Source organism: Haemorhous mexicanus, chromosome 1, assembly GCF_027477595.1.
Source record: "Haemorhous mexicanus isolate bHaeMex1 chromosome 1, bHaeMex1.pri, whole genome shotgun sequence".
Classification (NCBI taxonomy): domain Eukaryota; kingdom Metazoa; phylum Chordata; class Aves; order Passeriformes; family Fringillidae; genus Haemorhous; species Haemorhous mexicanus.
In genome coordinates, this window is record NC_082341.1 from 32616858 (window position 1) to 32635307 (window position 18450).

The 18450-nt window shown below is 37.3% G+C and overlaps 1 protein-coding gene across 2 annotated transcripts in view; it reads left to right on the forward strand.

The window, feature by feature from the left end:
- PALS2 (protein associated with LIN7 2, MAGUK p55 family member) overlaps positions 1–18450 on the forward strand; it is a 57923-nt gene that overhangs the window by 14152 nt on the left and 25321 nt on the right. The window contains exons 2-3 of one of the 2 annotated variants that reach the window (XM_059845078.1): positions 12256–12374; positions 17096–17248. In XM_059845078.1, coding sequence (XP_059701061.1) covers positions 12258–12374; positions 17096–17248 — 270 coding nt within the window. In that variant the 5' untranslated portion in view covers positions 12256–12257. Of the gene's footprint in view, positions 1–12252; positions 12375–17095; positions 17249–18450 lie in introns of both variants that reach the window. The other variant, XM_059845085.1, reaches the window with a different exon arrangement.

The following is an 18450-nucleotide window of genomic DNA, read 5'->3' on the forward strand; positions in this document are numbered from 1 at the left end:
TATACTGATTTATTCATTTTATTAAGTGTTGAACTTAAGATAGTCTTCCTGATAATTTAAAATGAGACATCTGATGTGTGCACATAAAGCACTGTGTAAGTGTTCCTTTCTCACAGATACTGGTTCAGGGTATCTCTCTGGAACAGGAACTACCTGCAGAGTGATGGCCTTTATTTAAAGAATTAGGAAAACTGATGAACAGTGTATGTCTGGTAAAAATCCATTAGGGGAAGGGTTCTGCAACATCCTGCTGGTATTTAGCATGGATGAGAATGTTTTTCTGTGCATGTTTAAGTTTCTGGTTGGTATACGAGATCAGGAAATTGCAGGTCTTCTTGGAGTCCTCTGTTTTAACTTGTTTGACATGGTAATAATTCATTTATTAAGCACAGGAAGATCACAGTTTTGAGCACATGTGGAATTTATGTAACTGTATAGTGAATTTCAAGTGCTTAGAATGTATATAAAAAAATTACCATGAGACTATTTAATTCTCTGCCCTTTCAGCTATAATTTAATCCTATGTTGAGCCAACATAATGCATGCCTGATTGAATCTTTATCCTTCATAGCTTTTGATGTCCATTGTTCTGGACAGAGGCATGGTAATTAATATGTGAAAAGATTTTTTCAATACAGAGACTTGGCTTCTTTTTTGAACTACTGGCAGGAGCTGATTCAAAGCAGTCTCTCTGGTATTAAAAAACAAGTGTTGATTCCTTCTGTGTGAAAGTTGGCTTGTCTGGGTCTGAAAACTTATGCTGAGAAGTGATGTGGTATTTAAATCCTGACACTGTCTTTGGAAAAACAGAATATCTGCCAGATTTTCTGCAGCTGAGAAAGCTTCTTTCATGTTTCAAATGCTTCAGTCATTGAACACAAATTCCTTCTTACAGGATCAAATGGGATTGCTATAACTACGGCAAGTTAGTGTAGAGGAATACTCAGTGCCATCAGTAAGCTTGATTTATGGAAAGGATATTAATGAAGATAGAAAAGTCCCTTTCCACGCAATATGGTATTAGTACTGCTGAGATTTTTTACAAACAGTATTCCAAAGGAAGTTTTGGCCTGATGATCTGATGTTTCTAAAGAATCTCTCAGTCTACAAACTAATGCCAGTAGGCTGGATCAGCAATCCAGTAAGTGCTTACCAGGCTGCTGGGCTGGTGCCTTTTTTAGTGGGCCAGTGGATCTGTCCAGGGACAGGTGTTTGGGAGTCTACCTGTATGTGGTTTACTTTAGTAGATCTGTTTCTTCAAGCTGCTTTCCCTTCCTGACTGGACCAAAAGCAAGCTAAAGTCCAGCATGTGTCGTTGCAGTCCAGCAGTCTTTGCAACTTTGCACACATGTGTAGCTGACTCTTAGGATGCATGTAGCTGAGAAATTGGGATCTGTTGACTTAGGGAAGTGCAAGCCTGGGCTGCTTAAAATGATCAGCTGCTTTTTGAGTAGAGACAGTCAACAAGGTTCTGTCCTGAGTCTAGGACTTACCTTCTACCACATGACAAGTGGAATGTGTGCAAGTCTTCTGGGGGCTATGTTGATAGAGACAGGGTTTCTGAGAAGTTGAAACAGAATCAAAGTTCCATTTGGTGTTGGGCACGCCTTCAAGAAAAGTATAGTGAAAAGTGAAAGAAATAAAGATGATTATTCAAAAAAATAAGTAAATAGGTTGATTTTCTTTCTGCAAATAGGAATTTATACTTCTGAAAATGCATCCCTGGACTATGTTGTTTCAGACCTTTCAAAATCCTGAGGATGAATGGGGCCATTTCACTTATGTGTCAAGTTTGTAGGAGACAATGACTACTCCATCTATTTCTTGGTACCTTGTGTGCTGTATAACCCGTCTGCTGAGATAGGACTTGATTTTTTTAATAACGTTCATAAGTACTGGCAACAATGTGATTTTGACCTTGTAACACCTAGAAAGATATGCAAAAGGCATCTTAGCCCTTTCAAGTTTTCTTGGGAACTTGAAGGTCATTTCTTGTTAAATTATTCCACAATCTTAAAACTAGTTGTATCCAAAGAACCAATTTATCCATAGCAGGTTACATTGCTCTCTTTTTATATTGTTCTTAGGCTCAGTACTCTTCAGGGAAAGAGGATTTCATTGGGGAGTAAGATAAGCAGAAACAACCATGAATGGGACTGACTGCTCTGAGAACTCATTTGGTATGATGAGACAGTTCTCTCAAGTGCCATGCTGAAGATGGCTGGCAAAACAATTACTTTTTTCCAGTTCAGGACCTGGACTTCATAAAACCTCATAAAACCTTCTTGGGGAAAAGCTCTAACATGGAATTATTATTTATCTATTGCAGTGAAATTCCAAGGCTGGGGACAGAGACTCATGATCCCTAACCTACCATTTCTGATTGTACATGGGAGGACTTCAGTAGGCTATTTTGGGAATCCTCTCCTTTTCTGGGGATGGCATTAGAAGTGGTTCTGACTGCTGCTACCCAGGTGACTGGGCCTTAACATTTGTGCAGATCTGAGAGGTTTTATAGGCAAAACCCAACAAGGGTTGTACTAGTACTTGTTTGTACTAGTACCTTTCTCTCTTCTTCCAGCCCCCTTCTCTGAGACTCCAAAGAAAGGTTTAGAATGGAGTCTCTTCACTAGGGGTGACAGAGATGTATTTTGAGCATTCCTGAAGGTCAAGTAAGCCTTAAACATGCCATATTTTGGTATTTCTTTATTAAAACACAAAGGTTTTATGTGGTATTTTTCACTATTTAGAAAGATAAGCTGTGTTATTTGGCAAACAAATTTGAAAAAGCCATTTTCTATCCACTACATCACTACTAACATTCCAACTGTGTTTTGGAAATTTTCTTTGTGGGTAAAGCTTTAGCTGTGTCCTTAAAATAAGCAAGAACTGTGTCATATGACAAAGGTAGTGAAGTAAACAGGTTTCTTTTGTTTTTCTGTTGCAAGTCACCCTGAACTAGAGCATTATTAATTTAGTGAATTGCTTTTACTGCTTCCTAATAAGATTGTTTGGGCAGAAATGGGGGTGTGTGCATGAGAGAGATTAGTTTAGTGGAAGTGGGAACTTTAGAGTTGAGGGATGAACTTCAAGTGAAATTTTGGAAAATGTACTAGGTGATCATGTGAAATTGAAAACTGAGGTCCTGGGAAAGAGATAATTTCATTTAAATGTTATAAATTTTGCAGATTCACTCCTGTTTGCAGATTCACTCCTGTCCTAAATTTTTTGTCTTCAGGCTGGGATGTAGTAGAAAATTGAGTGAAATTAAGTGAACACTTCCCTATGGAAGCGTTTCATGTTGGTTTGTTTCCTTTCGATAGAAAAATGGGCTCGATAGAATAATAGTGTAAATAAATATCTTTTTCCTTTTTTATCAAAGAATATGTTGACATAGTCTAAATATTTTCTAAAGTGCTTTAACTTATTTTGTGCTCCAAAAAGCTGTCTTTCATTTCTGTTTTCTGCATATAATTTTATTGAGTGATTTTTCAAATGCTTGTGTAGCATCCATAGTGGAACCTCAAAAATATTTTTATGCCTGCACTGGTACAGCTCTAATTTAAATACTCCAGTGTAATAGCTTGTAAGGGATAATTCAATAAATACTTCACAGCAGTAGAGGCCTGTTACAGTGCATGCATGAAATGTTAACATGGGTGTGACTGGTAAAAGGGCAGAAGTGTAGTTTTTTTAAGCAGCTGCATCATAATGGAGCAATCAGATTTTGAAAGTTCTGAGTTTAGATGCTTTCATTTAAAAAAGATTTCTGCTGTTGTTATAAAATAACTCTGAGAATGTGTTATGACAGCGTTATTTCGCTTGATATCAAAACTCTTCATTATAAAGTTCTTATTTGTTAGAATTCCTGAGTGTCTCCTATGCTTGAAGCTGTAAAAGGAAGTAGTGTTAAAAGCAACAATAGTATCTGGATGATATGTGGTTTCTGGTGCATTTCCTTGTCTAAGCATTTCACTAAAGGAAAAGTGAACCAAAAACAAAGTGCCAAAAATTAATTTGAAACCTAGAGTAATAGCAAAGTGTAGTATTTTCACTGAAGAAAAAGGACATTTTGTTCGGTTACAGTTTTTAATTTTGGAGGAGAGTGATGTTTAAAGTGTACTTTTGTACTGTTTTGTGACAGACTAGTAGATTGAGCTGACAGTATGATGTAACTGCAAGAAGGTCAAAATAGATCTCATTATCTCTCCCTATCACTAGAGAAGGAAGTATTAATGGTGTCGTGCATGGCACTCATGACACTCTCGTCTGATATATTTTCCACACTTCTGACTGTCTGTATGGAAAAAAGGTGCAGACTGGAAAAGGTACAGGGCAGTTATGCCAGGTTTGCTTCTTTCCCAGTTGATACAGGAGAGGAGAAGCCTTCTGAAAGACAGAAAATTGCCCTCTTAATGTTACAGTAATGAAAATGGAGACATTGTTTTCTAGATGTAAAAAAATTATCGAATTAAGAATAGGGAGCAGAAAGAATTGTTTAATCTAGATTTTCTATTAACCCATATTAAGGAAATGCCCAGATATCTGAAGTGTGGGTTGTTTTTAATGATATCCTCCTGATACTCTGAGTGATCAGGTGCTTTCAGACACAAGGATGCAGACACACCTGAGATACAAACTACAGTGAAACCAACATCGTCTCTGGTAATAAGGTTCATCACAGATCTCTGGAAGTGCAGTGTTGTTACTTTGCTACACAGTGGAGTATCTAGTTTTGTTTATTTTAAGTACCTTGTCTTTTTTGTAGACATGCACAAAGCATGCTGCAGAACAGCTAGTGTAACTAATGTTCTGAACCATTTCATTTACACTGACAGTAGACTACGTTACAAGCCTTGTGAATTTTAGCTTTCTTTGAAAAAATGCATATCCAGTGTTCCTAGATTAAAGTGCAAATGGTTGGAAAAAGATGCTGATGACCAAGCTTGGGCCAGTTGCTCCTGGGGTTCCTGGTCTCAGAAGTGGGCCACAACCTGCAGCTTGCCTTATCCGCCATGACAGTTGATGGAGAACAACCAACAACAGTTGATGTTGATTGGAGACCAACAACAAGATGAAAGCATGTTCTTGGAGTGGAAGTCTGCTATCCCTTTGGAAAGGTGTTCATTATTTTCTCTTCAGATCTAATTTTTTAACTCGTGTGAAGAAGATATATAATTGCAGAAGAAATCTTAATTGATTTCCAGCTGTCCTTAGGCTGAATTTGTGAATGGGATAAAACAATAGATGGTTCTGCATGGCTTTTTCCCCTCAAGTGTTTCACCAAGAAAAGTGGTACAGTAAACTGATTCTTACATTTGTTTGGGTTTGTTTGTTACATGTGACTTCTTCCTTGCTAGATAACTGTCCTCTTTACTTATGTTAGCATTTTTTCAGTCCTGCTTTCTGCAGGCTCTGTCGTACTGCAACAGATAAGTAATACTGAATACTGTGGCAGAAATGCAGATACAAAGCTTTTGATGCATTTGAAAGAGTGCGCATTAGAGAAAGCAATACTTCAAAAGCTGTACTTAGGTTGTTGTATCTCTTTTGCTGGCATTTTAGACTTCATAAAAACTGGCATTAATTACCAGAGGTACTGCAGAGAATTCAGGTTTCTTCATCCAGCTACTGTTTGCAAAATACCAGAATGATGAATGTGTTCAATAAGCTCAGCCTGTTGTATAACCTGATTGGCGTGCAGGATACATTCTGAAACTTTGTTGAATTTCTCCTATAATTTTGGACTACAAAGTAGTATCTTAGACTGCCTATCCACTGAATGTTTTGCCTTCATTTAAAAATCTGTTCAAATATATTCTCCAGTACATGAACTACTAAGGTAGTTGAAGAACTAAGGGTAGTACAGTCTGACATAATTTCCTTAGAACTAGATTTTAGTGTATCTGTCCTTAATATCTTGTTGTTGGTCATGATATATGTATTTAAATAAGACTTTAGCTTTTTATGCTGCTGGTTTTGGAGTTTTGATGTTTTGTTCCCTTTTTATCTTTGCTGAGATTACTTTTAAATAGTGCTTTTATTTTTTCCAAAAGATGCAGCTGTGAGGTCCATCTGTTCGTCAGAAAATTTGTGCTTCGTCTTTTTTTAGACAATCTTCGCAGCCTGAAAGAAGTATGTCTGCAATGTTCAAGCTGGGAAAGGGTTGTTGGCTCTTCCCTATAGCTTTTGTGACCTTCACAGTCATGAAAAATGGGCATGAAAGATATAGTTGAGCCAGGTTTGATAAGGGTAGGGACTGCTTGAGCTTCTATTTATAGGTATGTTAAAATAGCTCCATCTTGGCTTGCCGGTAGACTTGGAGAAAATGAAGTAAAAAAAATGAATAAACTTTGCTAAGCACTTATGTTATTTCTTTTCAATGTGCAGAATTTTAGTGGGCAGAATTTGAATATCCAGAGGAACATTCATTTTTATCAATTAGGCTTTTCCTTCTTCCTTTAAAAATTCATTGCCATATGTGATTCTGCAGTCAGTAAAGTGTACATGCTGCAGACAACAGCTTTCTTCATTAATCAATCTTACTGTCTTTTTAGAGGATATCTGCTGTGTTTGCTGCCTGAGGAAGGGGTTCAGTTTGGAAGAGGTGCCTGAGTAATGTTACCGTGGAATGCTGCGCGGGAATGTCTGAGTTAAGGTGGCTGTCCAGGGCTGGCCCAGCACTCCCTGCTTGGCAGTGTCTGTCAGATAGAGGTGTAAGGTGTGTGGGTGGGTGTTTGAAGGCCGAGTGTCATTGCACCCTGCTGCAGTCAGCAGCCTGTGTGGAGCAGGTGACTGGTTTGTAGAGGAGCGTGGGACACAACTGCAGAGCTCCACCATTCCTGTAGCACTCACTGCTGTGGAGCTGCTGCTGAGAGTGATCCTGCTCAGTGCATGCAGCTGCTGGCTGTGAAAACACAAACATAATGTTGTATGTGCTCACTGCATAGTGCTTCCCCAGAGACTTTTATCTGAAAATACACCTTCTGAAACTTACTCTAGTAGTAGTAAGACAGCTTTGTCAGCCTTTCATATATTCTTGGTTAATAGTCTGTTTGTGAATGAACTTGTGAAATATTCTCAAAATGTTAACTTGTTCATAGGTACTCCTTTTCTGTCTTCTAGACTGCCAGAAATGCTATAATGTGTGACTGGGGGGAGAAGTGGCCAAGACAGAATAACTTTTTTTTTCCTTTGCCTTTGATTTAAGCATAATGATTATTATTTAAAAATCTTAAGCACAAATGGGAAAAAAAGTTACAGAGTTGTCATTGGTTAAGGACTGGTGAAGTTAAAAATGAATATTCTTTTGTCTGAGCTTATTGTGTGTCTTGTGAAACTTCAATATATCCCTCTTGAAAAGGTTTTAGATCACACAAGAAACTATTTATGAAGTTTATGTATGTGACAAGATTTTAATCTAACTTTCTAGACTTTGTGTGGAGTACCTGCCTCTCCAGTAGTCCTTGAGGTATTTATTATAACTTTCTATCCAGATGAGTAGGCCATGTGGAAATAAATATGCATGTTTATTTAAATATATTATACATAATTTTCATTCCTGTTATTTTGTAAGCTTGGAGACTAATAAAATGAAGCTGAGCTAAAAAAAATTGTGCAAAATATTCATTCTGAAAAGCTTTAATTTTCCCCAGTGAGTGACACATTTGTCTTCTGTCTGCAAATCTGGAAAATTTATTTAAATGTATGCTTCCTCTTCCCTCTACATAGACTTAATGTAGACAAGAATTAGGCACTGAAAGAAAGAATAAAAATCAAATTTGGTAGAAGAATCACAGCTGAGAGCTTGGTGAAAACCTGCCTTTTTCTTACAATTTCAAGAAGAAAGGAGCTATCAGGGTATCTTTTACGTCTGTTTGATCTGAACTTACTATTGTAAGGTACGATGTGTAGATTAAACCTTTGAAACATTCTTTGGTTGTCTGAAGAACTCTGTGGGAATTAGGAGGATTTGATTCTGGTTAGTAAATTTTGCATTAGGAAGTGGGATTTCTGTATTCCCACACCTCAGGATGCATGCTGTTTGCCACAGAGATCAATTAACATCTCTTTGCCCCCTTTCCCTTTTTGAAATGGGGTTCAAATGACAAACTAGTTTCCCCGAATCTGGGGTCATATGTACAGTAGGAATAAATTGTTCAGTGCATGTGCACAGCAGACCAGTATGTTCCTGCTGAGTCTTGCTTGAGGCTTTAAACTTGCTGCGGTTATGAAGATGTTCTTTGAAAATTGACTGTGGAAATTAATTCTATGTGTATTCCCTGTCACGAAAGCCGGGGGCTGGAGTTGTAATCTCATTTTTCTTAGGAGTCCCAGCTCAGACTCAGTTCTGTTGTCACCCTTTCCTAAGAATCCCTGTATTTCAGCACCTCGCCTCAACTGAGAGTCTGTTTCTGCTACCCAGTTCCTCCTGGTATGTCTGGAGGCTGTTGTCAGTGGGTTTCTTGTAATACATGTGTGTTGCTAGGTGGTTTTGTTAACCATTGTAGTCAGCCATGCCTGTCTCATGGTGTCCTCACAAAAAAAAATCCTGATGTGTTGTGATGAGAGTTTAAAATTTTCCCCAGATGGGTCTTTGAATATAGAAACAGGCTTGTCTTCAGAGAGAGCGAGGTGAATGGTAGAGCTCTCAAAGTCAGTATATTCTTATTAGTTTCCTGTAAAAGATGGGACAAGAGAGGGAAGAGGGACCCAATTAGTTTTCCACTGAAGGAAAAGCACACATTTCCTCTTTATTGTACACCAAAGTACCCAATAATAATAAGCACTTCTGACAACCTGGTTTATGCAGTTTGTTCATGCAGTCCTTAGCTCTTTAGTATGCTTGACTTGAATGTAAGTTCTACAGGGCTTTCTACCCCGCAGTGAGTAACTTCTATCAACATTTCAAGGGTAGATTCACCACAAAAGAGATGTGCAGCTCAAAAGGCAGTTCTTGATGGGATATTTAGATTTGGTAGTCTCAAAACTCCTCAGTTCCATCTGTTTCTTGCTTGGTAGGAGCTGACCTTTTAAGTAAAACTTTCCTACCTAAGTACTTTCATCCTCAGCTTTCATTCCTGCTGCTCAGGAATAAGATAAGATGCATTTTTAAAAGTGCTAAGGTGGCTTTACCCTGGAAAGAAAAAAGAGAAATTATTTAAATGACTGCTACTTGAATCTATATTATTCTGAAAGATCATTTTAATTAAGCCTGGAAACAAAGTATCTCCTGTTGTTTGTTGTCTAATAGATCCTATAAATGAGTAAACAAAAGCCTCTTGAATAGATACAGAAGAAATGGTTCCATGATACATTTCCCAAAATGTCTTCCCCTCCTCCCACCTCTGCCCTTAGTCTTTAGATAAATCAAATTTTTTGAAAGTACATGTATGAATATCTAAGGCATATGTAGTCAGTATATTGCTTAGAATTTCAAAGCTATTTTCACACATGAACAAATACCAGCTTTTCACATTAAACAGAAACTATATTTGAAAGTGGCCCATGGCTTGTATAATACACATAAAACACTGAGATTAAAATGCTTTGTCTAGTCCATCAAAAAGTATCCATGTATTTGTGGTCTATTCTTTTTAAATAAACCAGCAGACATAATTCCTGTTGGAATATGCTCTTGATGGTTATTTTTGGCAAATAACATTTGATCATGTTCTGAATATTTTGCCAGGTGAGTGTAAAGCAGTGAAACATGGTGAAGCATATAAATGTCCCTCTGCCTACTGTGTGCTAGGTAACAGGTGCAAAGACTGTTGAAGTTTAACCTTTCTCTCCTGCTAAATTTTCTTTGCTTAACATTGTAACTGATTAAAGTAAAGGGATACTTAATGGTATTATTTTTTTATTCAGCTACTTAGAAAGGTCTTCCCTTTAAGATGGGGAACTATCTACACTGAGGCAATATTGAGCCTCATATTGTGTTCAAACACAAACAATACAGCATGAGTAAAGGTGCCTTATCCTGCCTTTTTGATTTGCTTTCTAATATTGAGACAACACTATTTATAGCTAAGAAAACTCTTGCCATGATGGCTGTGCCATGAGACAACCAATGCACAACTGTAGGAAGCTGTTTCTGAGAACAGCTGGTTTTGGTTTTGATGACCTGGAATGCAAGTCTGCCTTTGTGAATTTTTTGAACTCTGCATATTGATAAAGCTGGTTGCTCTTTTTAAAAAATGCTGAAATATACTTAAGTAGCTCTGATGCCAGATGTTTGTGAAACCTTTATTAACTAAAATATTAATTTGAAAATACCCTATTTGCATGAAGACATTCTTCTGAATATTAACATTGCTCTTAACATTTTCTTTTTAATTATAAAGTTTTTATGTAGGGACTATTTATTAAAATTTGATCTAAGGCAGAATTCTGAAAGGCTTAAGTAAGAAACAGGATAATGTCATGGAGATAATATGAACAATATGTTTATTATAGATGTTTTTGTCACTGTCAAGTGCTGGAATTGCAGCTGGTAGTTGAGATGCATACTTTGACTTCAAGGAAGCTTTGTATTTTCTCTGATTATTTGTAGGAGAAAAAGTGCTAACCTGAAATCCCTTAAAAAGAATTTACACAACTGTTAAAAATGTAAAGAAAGCTTATTATTCTAACAGTTGCATTATTATGCAGCACCCATGACGTAAATTGGCCAGAAACATCTGCCCACTTCTGCAGATAGTACAGCTTGTGTGACTACATTGAAAGTCACGAGTCTGAAACTTGGAATTGAGAAAATGTGAAGAAGGCAGTTTCATATGCAGCTGAACTAGTCAGGAGGTAGGGAGATACCTGATCTGGGGAAGTTGTGGACTGTTTGCGGGGTAATTTTGTGACTTTATGTAATGTGTGGTTGCTGACAGGACTTTGTCTGTTACAAAGTAGAAATAATGCTACTTCAAAATCTGAAAGCATAAAGTGTTATTTTCCCTCCTACTCATGGTTTCACAGAAAATTTACTTTTTTTGAAACAAAAAGTGTACTTAAAACATTTAACATAATACAGGTCTTTTGACATGCACTTCTGTAGTTAAAATGTCACACGTAAGTTGATTTGCTTGTTGAAAAGTCAGTTCCACTTAACAGAAAGAATGGCCAGAATTTTTTTTCTTCAGATGGAATTTTCTAGGAAGAATTGGAATCAGAAAGTAGGTGTTGAGAAATGCAGTTTGTTCTGTTACTGTGCAGTTTCATAATAGCTTTCATTATAAAGCAGTGAGGAAATTTAAGGGTAAATTCCTGTGTGGGAGAAGGGGCATATAGGCTTTTCTAATTCTCTTGATATATACTCTGCAACATGCAGAGCATTGCAGAACACAGTGGTTATTCAAGGCTTCTGGGCTTGTTGGGGATCTCAACAGCAGGTTTTGTTAGTTCATACACCTGTGTGTGTGTCTATTTGAGCATGCATATATAGCTTGGCAGGAGTTTAAAAGAATAAAGTTAAGACCAAGAACAAATTCTCTTAACTCACCTTGATGATTTCAGGGGATCAGACAGCTGGGATGGTGGCATTTTCTGACATTTCTTTGGGCAGCATTGTTGACTCTCAGCCAAGAGTGGTTCTCAGAGCAAGTCTGAGAGTACCGGGCAGGCACGATGCATTGCGCATTGTAGGGTGTACTTCCCATTGCAGTGTGTTGTGGGACCAGGCTGGTGTTAGCATCTGCACCGTGTGCACTTAGTGCCAGAGTGCAGTGGGTCAGGACTGGCTGTAAAGGACTGCTGGAGGTGCACATAAGTGCTCCCACAGTAAAAGCTGCCTTGGAAACAAATCTTTGGTTTAAAAAATTTGGTTTGGAACTACATGTTCATTTTTACAACAGTGAATCTGCCTCTACAAGCATTGTAAAACTTGTGGGTTGCTGTATGTATGAGGGCTTAAAACTTCTGAAAAATACGAAATAAAAAGAGTACTGAAGGAGTTGGTTTATTGTATTTGGAAGATTATGCATACCTTATACATAGTTTATACTTGTTTGTTTTTTCAATCCTTAGTAGCAAATCTTGGAAGGAATGTGCTGGGCCTGGATTCAATTGGATGCAACCTTGATTTCATTTTTCAGACACACACACAAAAAAAGTTCTTTTTCTGTTCTGTCCCCTTGTTCTTAGTAGATGTACTTGACTGCTTAACATCTTTAAAGTTAATGTTGTGGTGTTTCCCAGAGCTTTTGCTCCTTATGGAAGCCTGTTTTGGTCAGTATTTTCTTTTTGTTTTTGTTTTGTCAGCAGCCATGCAGCAGGTCTTAGACAACCTTACTGATCTGCCGACATCGACAGGCGCTGAAGAAATAGACCTGATTTTTCTTAAAGGAATTATGGAAAACCCTATCGTAAGATCGCTTGCTAAGGTATTTAAATTTGCTGCTTTGAGTAGAATCTGGAAATGTTTTAACTCTTACATTATTTTGTGAACATTGAGTGTGGATTGAGGTATCCACAGCGTGTTGTTGGTTCATCTTATTAAAAGACTTGAAGGCCAGCTTGAAGGTGAAGAGTTCATGTAATTTCTGTGCATTCTGGTTAATAGTTATATGGAAAAATCTAGAGAAAGATGAAAAATTCAGAGACCACAGAAATAATGTGGTTGCATTATTTATTAAGAAAAGTCATAATATTTGAAATTAGAAGTGGTTGATTTTAATGTAGTCTTGTAACCACTGTTGTGTGCATAACCCATATGCCTTCTGACTTTTAGTGGTTTTGCCAGAGATGAAAACTGAGAGCAGTCACCTTCATTATTCCATGACATAAAAATGTTTTCTTTTCATCTTTAGCTCAAAACTACTTTCTGATATGCCAGGAAAATATTATCTCCATGCCCTTTCCTGGATCTCAGACTAATAATTTTATCTTTGATTGCCAGCTCTCTAGAACATGGATTATTCTAAGTTTTTGTTCTTGGATTACAAAACTCTTACATGTATGGGTGGTAGCAATCAATTATAAATATGGAAGGTGATAGTTGCAAAAAAATCTTTGCTCTCTTTAATTAAAATGTAGCTGGTCTTACCAGTAGGAAATGCAGTCAAATACTGCACATCATTTATGTATGTTCTTAATCTTATTTCATAAAAATAAGCTCCTTTCATGAGGAAACCCAGTTAACTTAAATACAGCTGTCTCTTTAATAGGAATAGACATCTGAAAGCAGTGCCCTCTGGGCAGGTATGAAATCCTCTGTAAAGCTAAAGGATTGTTGCCCAGAGATTTTGTTCCGTATAAAAATCTGGAAAGGAAAACTTTGCATGAGAAGTTATATAAGAATTTACTTCTGTTTGGCTGTTCAAAAAATTGCTTTTAAGTTGAATACATGGCGCAGTAATAAACTTAGAAGTAATAGAAGTGAGATGACTGCAGAGAGAAAGATTTGTGTACTGAATTTGCTAGAGTAAGAAAAAGCGTTTTTTTTAGTGACGATGGGAACAACTTTAAGTATCTGCTGCAAAAGTCATCTTTAATATTTATCACGAAGAAAATGTTCACTGCAAAGCCTTTTTTTCTTATAAAGAATTTGTGCTTTAATGGCCAGTAACAATTAGGTGGAATTTAATGACTAGCAGATGTAAAAAAAAGTGCTTGTAACAGAAACAGATTCTTAACTGTACCCATGCTCTATCTAGAATTCTTAAAGGTTTTAATTGTGTTCACATGGTGTGACTGCACTCATATTTTCTTAGTAATTATTTTGGAAAAATCCTCAGTCTTAATGAGCAGTGCTAAATAAGGATAAGATCAAAACATATTTGGTGAAGCATATGTAATTCACATATTTGTCCCTAAAAATACATAAACTTGCTTTTCTATTAGAAGAGCTGGTTCTCAGTTCTCAGTCATCTCAGTTCTCTAGATGGTTACATTGTGTAGGCAGAATCATTTCAAAGCAGGCCAGAAATCCAAAAGCTCTTTCATTTTCCTTTATTAGCCAGTTATTAAGATGAATCATTGTGTAAAGAACACCAAAAAGGACAAGAAGAAACTTGTGAAAATGTGCCACAAGCTATACAAACTTATTTTCTCCTTTTGGTCCTTAAATAAATGATGGTGAACAATAAGTATAGTAGTTAGTTTATAGTATTTTGCAGTACATTTTGGCTGATCTTTTAAAACTGGGTTACATTCATTTCACACTTTTCCTGTGTAGAATAAAGGTAATTAGGTAGAAATTACAGATTTTTTTGGGGATAGGGTTCTTTCGCTAAACCTTTCCACTTTTCAGTAGGTGGTAGAGGAAAGGAGAACTTATCTATTTTTATTGTTATAATTGTAAAATGTTTTTTCCTGCCACTGATGTTTGTAGAATCATAGAGTAATTTTGGTTGGAGGTGGCCTTTAAAGGTCACCTTGTCTAACTCCCTTGCAGGGACATCTTCAACTAGATCAGGTTGCTCAAGGCCCTGTCCAGCCTGACCTTGATTGTTTCTAGGGTTGGACCTTTTACAGCCTTTCTGGGCAACCTATTACAGTGTTTTACCACACCCATCCTAAAACTTTTCTTCCTTGTATCTAGTCTCAATCTGCCTTCTTTTAGCTTAAAATCATGATGCCCTGTCCTATTGCCCTGTTCCCATCTTTCTTGTAAGCTCCCTTTAGGTATTGAAAGATTGCTATAAGGTCTTCACAGAGTCTTCTCTTTTCCAGACTTAACAACCCCAACTCATATCTTTCTTATGCTGATGTTTTGTTCAAGCCTAACTAGTCTTTAGAATTAATATGCTTTTTGGAAAATAACTGTTGAACTTTGAACAAGCATGACTTCTCCTGAGTTTTGCTACTGAACTATGGTATCAAAATTCTCTTCTCCTGGATTGTTAACTAGTCTCTCAAACCTCAAAACTTTATCTTCTTTCTGCTGTTACACAACTGCTTTTAGCATTGTATCACAGCCTACAGGAGACCAGGTGAATGCCCAGCCCAGGCCAAGGAAACATCTTGGGAGTAATCTATAAGCATTTAGTCCAGTATCTAAGATGTCAGATTGTTGGAGGTAATAGCCTTACTATTTGAACATTTGGCAGGTATGATATATACTGAATGCACAGAAAGGCTCAATTCAGTATCAATATTTCTGAAATGTTCTATTGAAATGAAAAAAAAATTGCAATATTCAAGTTATGTATTCCTATTTGTTTGTTTTTTAACTTATTCATACCATTCCATATCCTGTTACTCCTCAACATATTACAGGATCAGAGATTGTTTACTGCTAAAACTTTATGTTCCCCAATATATACATGGCCTTGATTTTGGAGTGAAGGGTGAGAATATTTGTATTTGGATTATATCACTCAGTGTTAGTGGTGTTTTTTTTTGAAAACAATGAGTGAGAAAAAAGGTAACCCATATTCTCTAATCTAACAAAGGTTTTGGAGTTGGGTTATGTTTAAAAATCTAGTGATTTTTGTGTTTTTATTTGCTGTAAAAGAAGGATATTGTTTACTGTATGTGTTCTGTACAAAATAGCATTCCCTTATAAAGGAGAATGTGTGTAGGTGCCGAGCTTCCTATAACTTTGTAATCACAGTTGTTTGGTTTGTGTGTGTTGGTGTTGGAGAATGTTTGAAATGCCTTTCTGTTAAGTTAACCTTTCCAGAGTTTGGCCATCAGGCCTGCAGAAATAGCATTTTATAGATGTGAAGTACAATTTAATACTCAGATGATTTCAGGAAGCAAAGTTCTCTGCTTTTAGCAAAATTTTATTTTATTGTCTGTTTTAAAGCAGTAATAAGAGAGCAGAAGTGCTTGCATACCTTCAAATTGTATCTGTGGGAAGTATATATAGATGACTCTGAATTATATCTATTATGTATTTGTTTTTTATATGCCAAAGTAATTGCTCCTTTGTAAATTTCTTGTTGCTGCAGTGTTGAAAATAACTTTAAATTGAGAATCTGAGTTATTTTTGGCCACCTCTTATTCCCTAGTTCTATGATAGAGCACTGTCTGTAATAAATAAATTAAACATTCAGAGATGCTTCTCTTCCTGCTCAAAGCACCTACCTTAAATGAATTTCAGTATCTGCAGAGTTCAGGAAATGATTATGTCTGCAGGAATAGCTCTAGAAATAGATGAAATGTTATCCAAGAATCACAGGATGGTTGAGGCTGCAAGGGACCTCTGGAGGGCATTTGGTCCAACTCTCCCTACTCAAGCAGGGCCACCTGGAGATGGTTGCCCAGGACCACATCCAGCTTTTGAGTATCTCCAAGGAGGGCAACTGCCGTCTTCTCTGGGTAACCTATGCTAGTGCTCAGTGACCCTCAGGCTGGAAAAAGTGTTTCCTGATGTTCAGACAGAACTTCCTGAGTTTCATTTTATGCCCACTGCCTGCTGTCCTGTCACCACTGGAAACAGGTTGTCCTTGTCCTCTTTGCATAGTATACTTTTTATACACATTTATGAGATTTCCCTGAGCCTTCTCTTTTCCAGGCAGAACAGTGCCTCAAATGTGAGGTGCTCCAGACCCTTCATCATCTTTGTGGCCCTTCACTGAGCTCTTTCCAGAATGTCCAGAGTGTTCCAGGTGTGGCCTCACTAGTGCTGAGTAACACTCACTCTTCTAGTAACACTTCTAATGCAGCCCAGGATACTGCTGGCTGCCTTTGACTCCAACTTTTCTTTAGCATTTCCTTCAGTTAGGCAGATTTTACTAGATAGAATGCGCTGTTCAGAAGGTGTTTGAATGGGAGGAGTCTGAGGTAAATGTTTTTCTTGCCGACTCTGGAAAGATCCCATAGTTCCTTCCCTGCCCTTCTTCTAGGAGGTGGACTTTTCAGGATTCTAAAGCAGGAAAGGTCCTGAGGTGCTTTACTGATGATAGAGCAGTACTTGGTGTGTATAGCATAGAGGAGATATACACTTATAAGCAGCACATACCAGAGAGGCTTTTAAAGTTTATTGGGTCCTGTAGTTGAGCATGCAAAATCCTTCAGCAGTTGAATCAGGTTATCCTATATGTAATTTTTCTGGCTTTTCTGCTGAAGATTGTGCTGAGAAATTACTTGAAAAGTTTATAGATTTGAACCACTCAAAACTTATTTGCATTATGATCTCATGTATTTAATCTTACAGGCTCATGAACGACTGGAAGATTCTAAACTTGAGGCTGTCAGTGACAACAACCTGGAGCTGGTGAATGAAATTCTTGAAGACATCAGTCCCTTAGTAAATAAGGATGAAAATGTTGCAGAATTGGTTGGAATACTCAAGGAGCCTCATTTTCAGGTGCCATCTTTTTACTGTATGTTACCAACTCACTGTATCAGTGTCCACATACACATCTAGGAATAACAATGAAACAAAACCTGAGCTATAACAAAATGTAATATGTAGGATTTTACTCCAATTAAAAGGTAAATCAGAAGCCATGTTAAAAATAAACATTATTTTATTCTTTGATATAATTTCAAAAACACCTTTACTCACTGTATTAAATTCTACTGGAGTTTCTGTTATAAATCTTGGACAAGCTTTTACTTCCTGTATAACTGGAGTTTCCATAAAAACTCCCTGAAGGCTTGCTTCATCCATAACATTTCCAGGTGATCTTAGTTCCTGATCATGAGCATTGTCCATTTCAGTTCTGCTGTTTGCACTCATACTCCTGTGTAGGACATACGGTTTGCAGAGTGGATGAATGTGTGAGCTGATCTGCAGTGCAGCTGAAGCTGAGACTCTGCATCCCTCTCACTGTTGCTCTGCTTAAGTGAAGTGTTGACATATGCTTGTCAAAAGCAGATGTTTTTCCATTTTGCTGTTTCTATGACTAGCTTCTGTACTGAGCCTCAAAGATCAAGGTTTGAAAATCCTTTGTAGATTCTGGCCTTTCTAGGTAGGGTTCAGTGGTACTGCTTCAGGGGACTGCTACTAAGCTAAAGGTATTCTGTAGAAGAACATAAACAACTTTTTGCCATAGTATAAGTGGGTTACTTTTGGCAGACAGCTATGAAATCATAGGCATTTTTGGGATAAATGAGTTTAAACACACTTTCCCCCCAGGTTTTTCATTACATGTTTTACAAACGTAGCAGTGAGAAATATTACTGTTTAACATGGATAAACACTGAACATGCTTTTGGTTATGTTGTGTCCTATTGGGAAAGAAATCACTTCAAGAACTCAGCTTTTGGGGCAGTAGCTTTTCTGAGTACTGACGATTCCTCTGCCTCTCCTGTGTTGGCCTACCTTGTGCTCTTACTTGTCCAGAAAGGCATCATAGCAGAGTGATGAAAAACTATGATTTGGAGACTTACTGGTGCATAAACCTGCAAATCAGTCTTTGATCCTGTAGAAGAAATTTGTACTTGAAAAGGACTGGATGAGTTTGGAGGAATTGGTAGTTAAAATGCACAAGGATTAGAACTGAGGGCCAGCTGTGCACTGACAGACCTGACAATGATCCATTGTGTTAGAGAAAATAAAGTTTG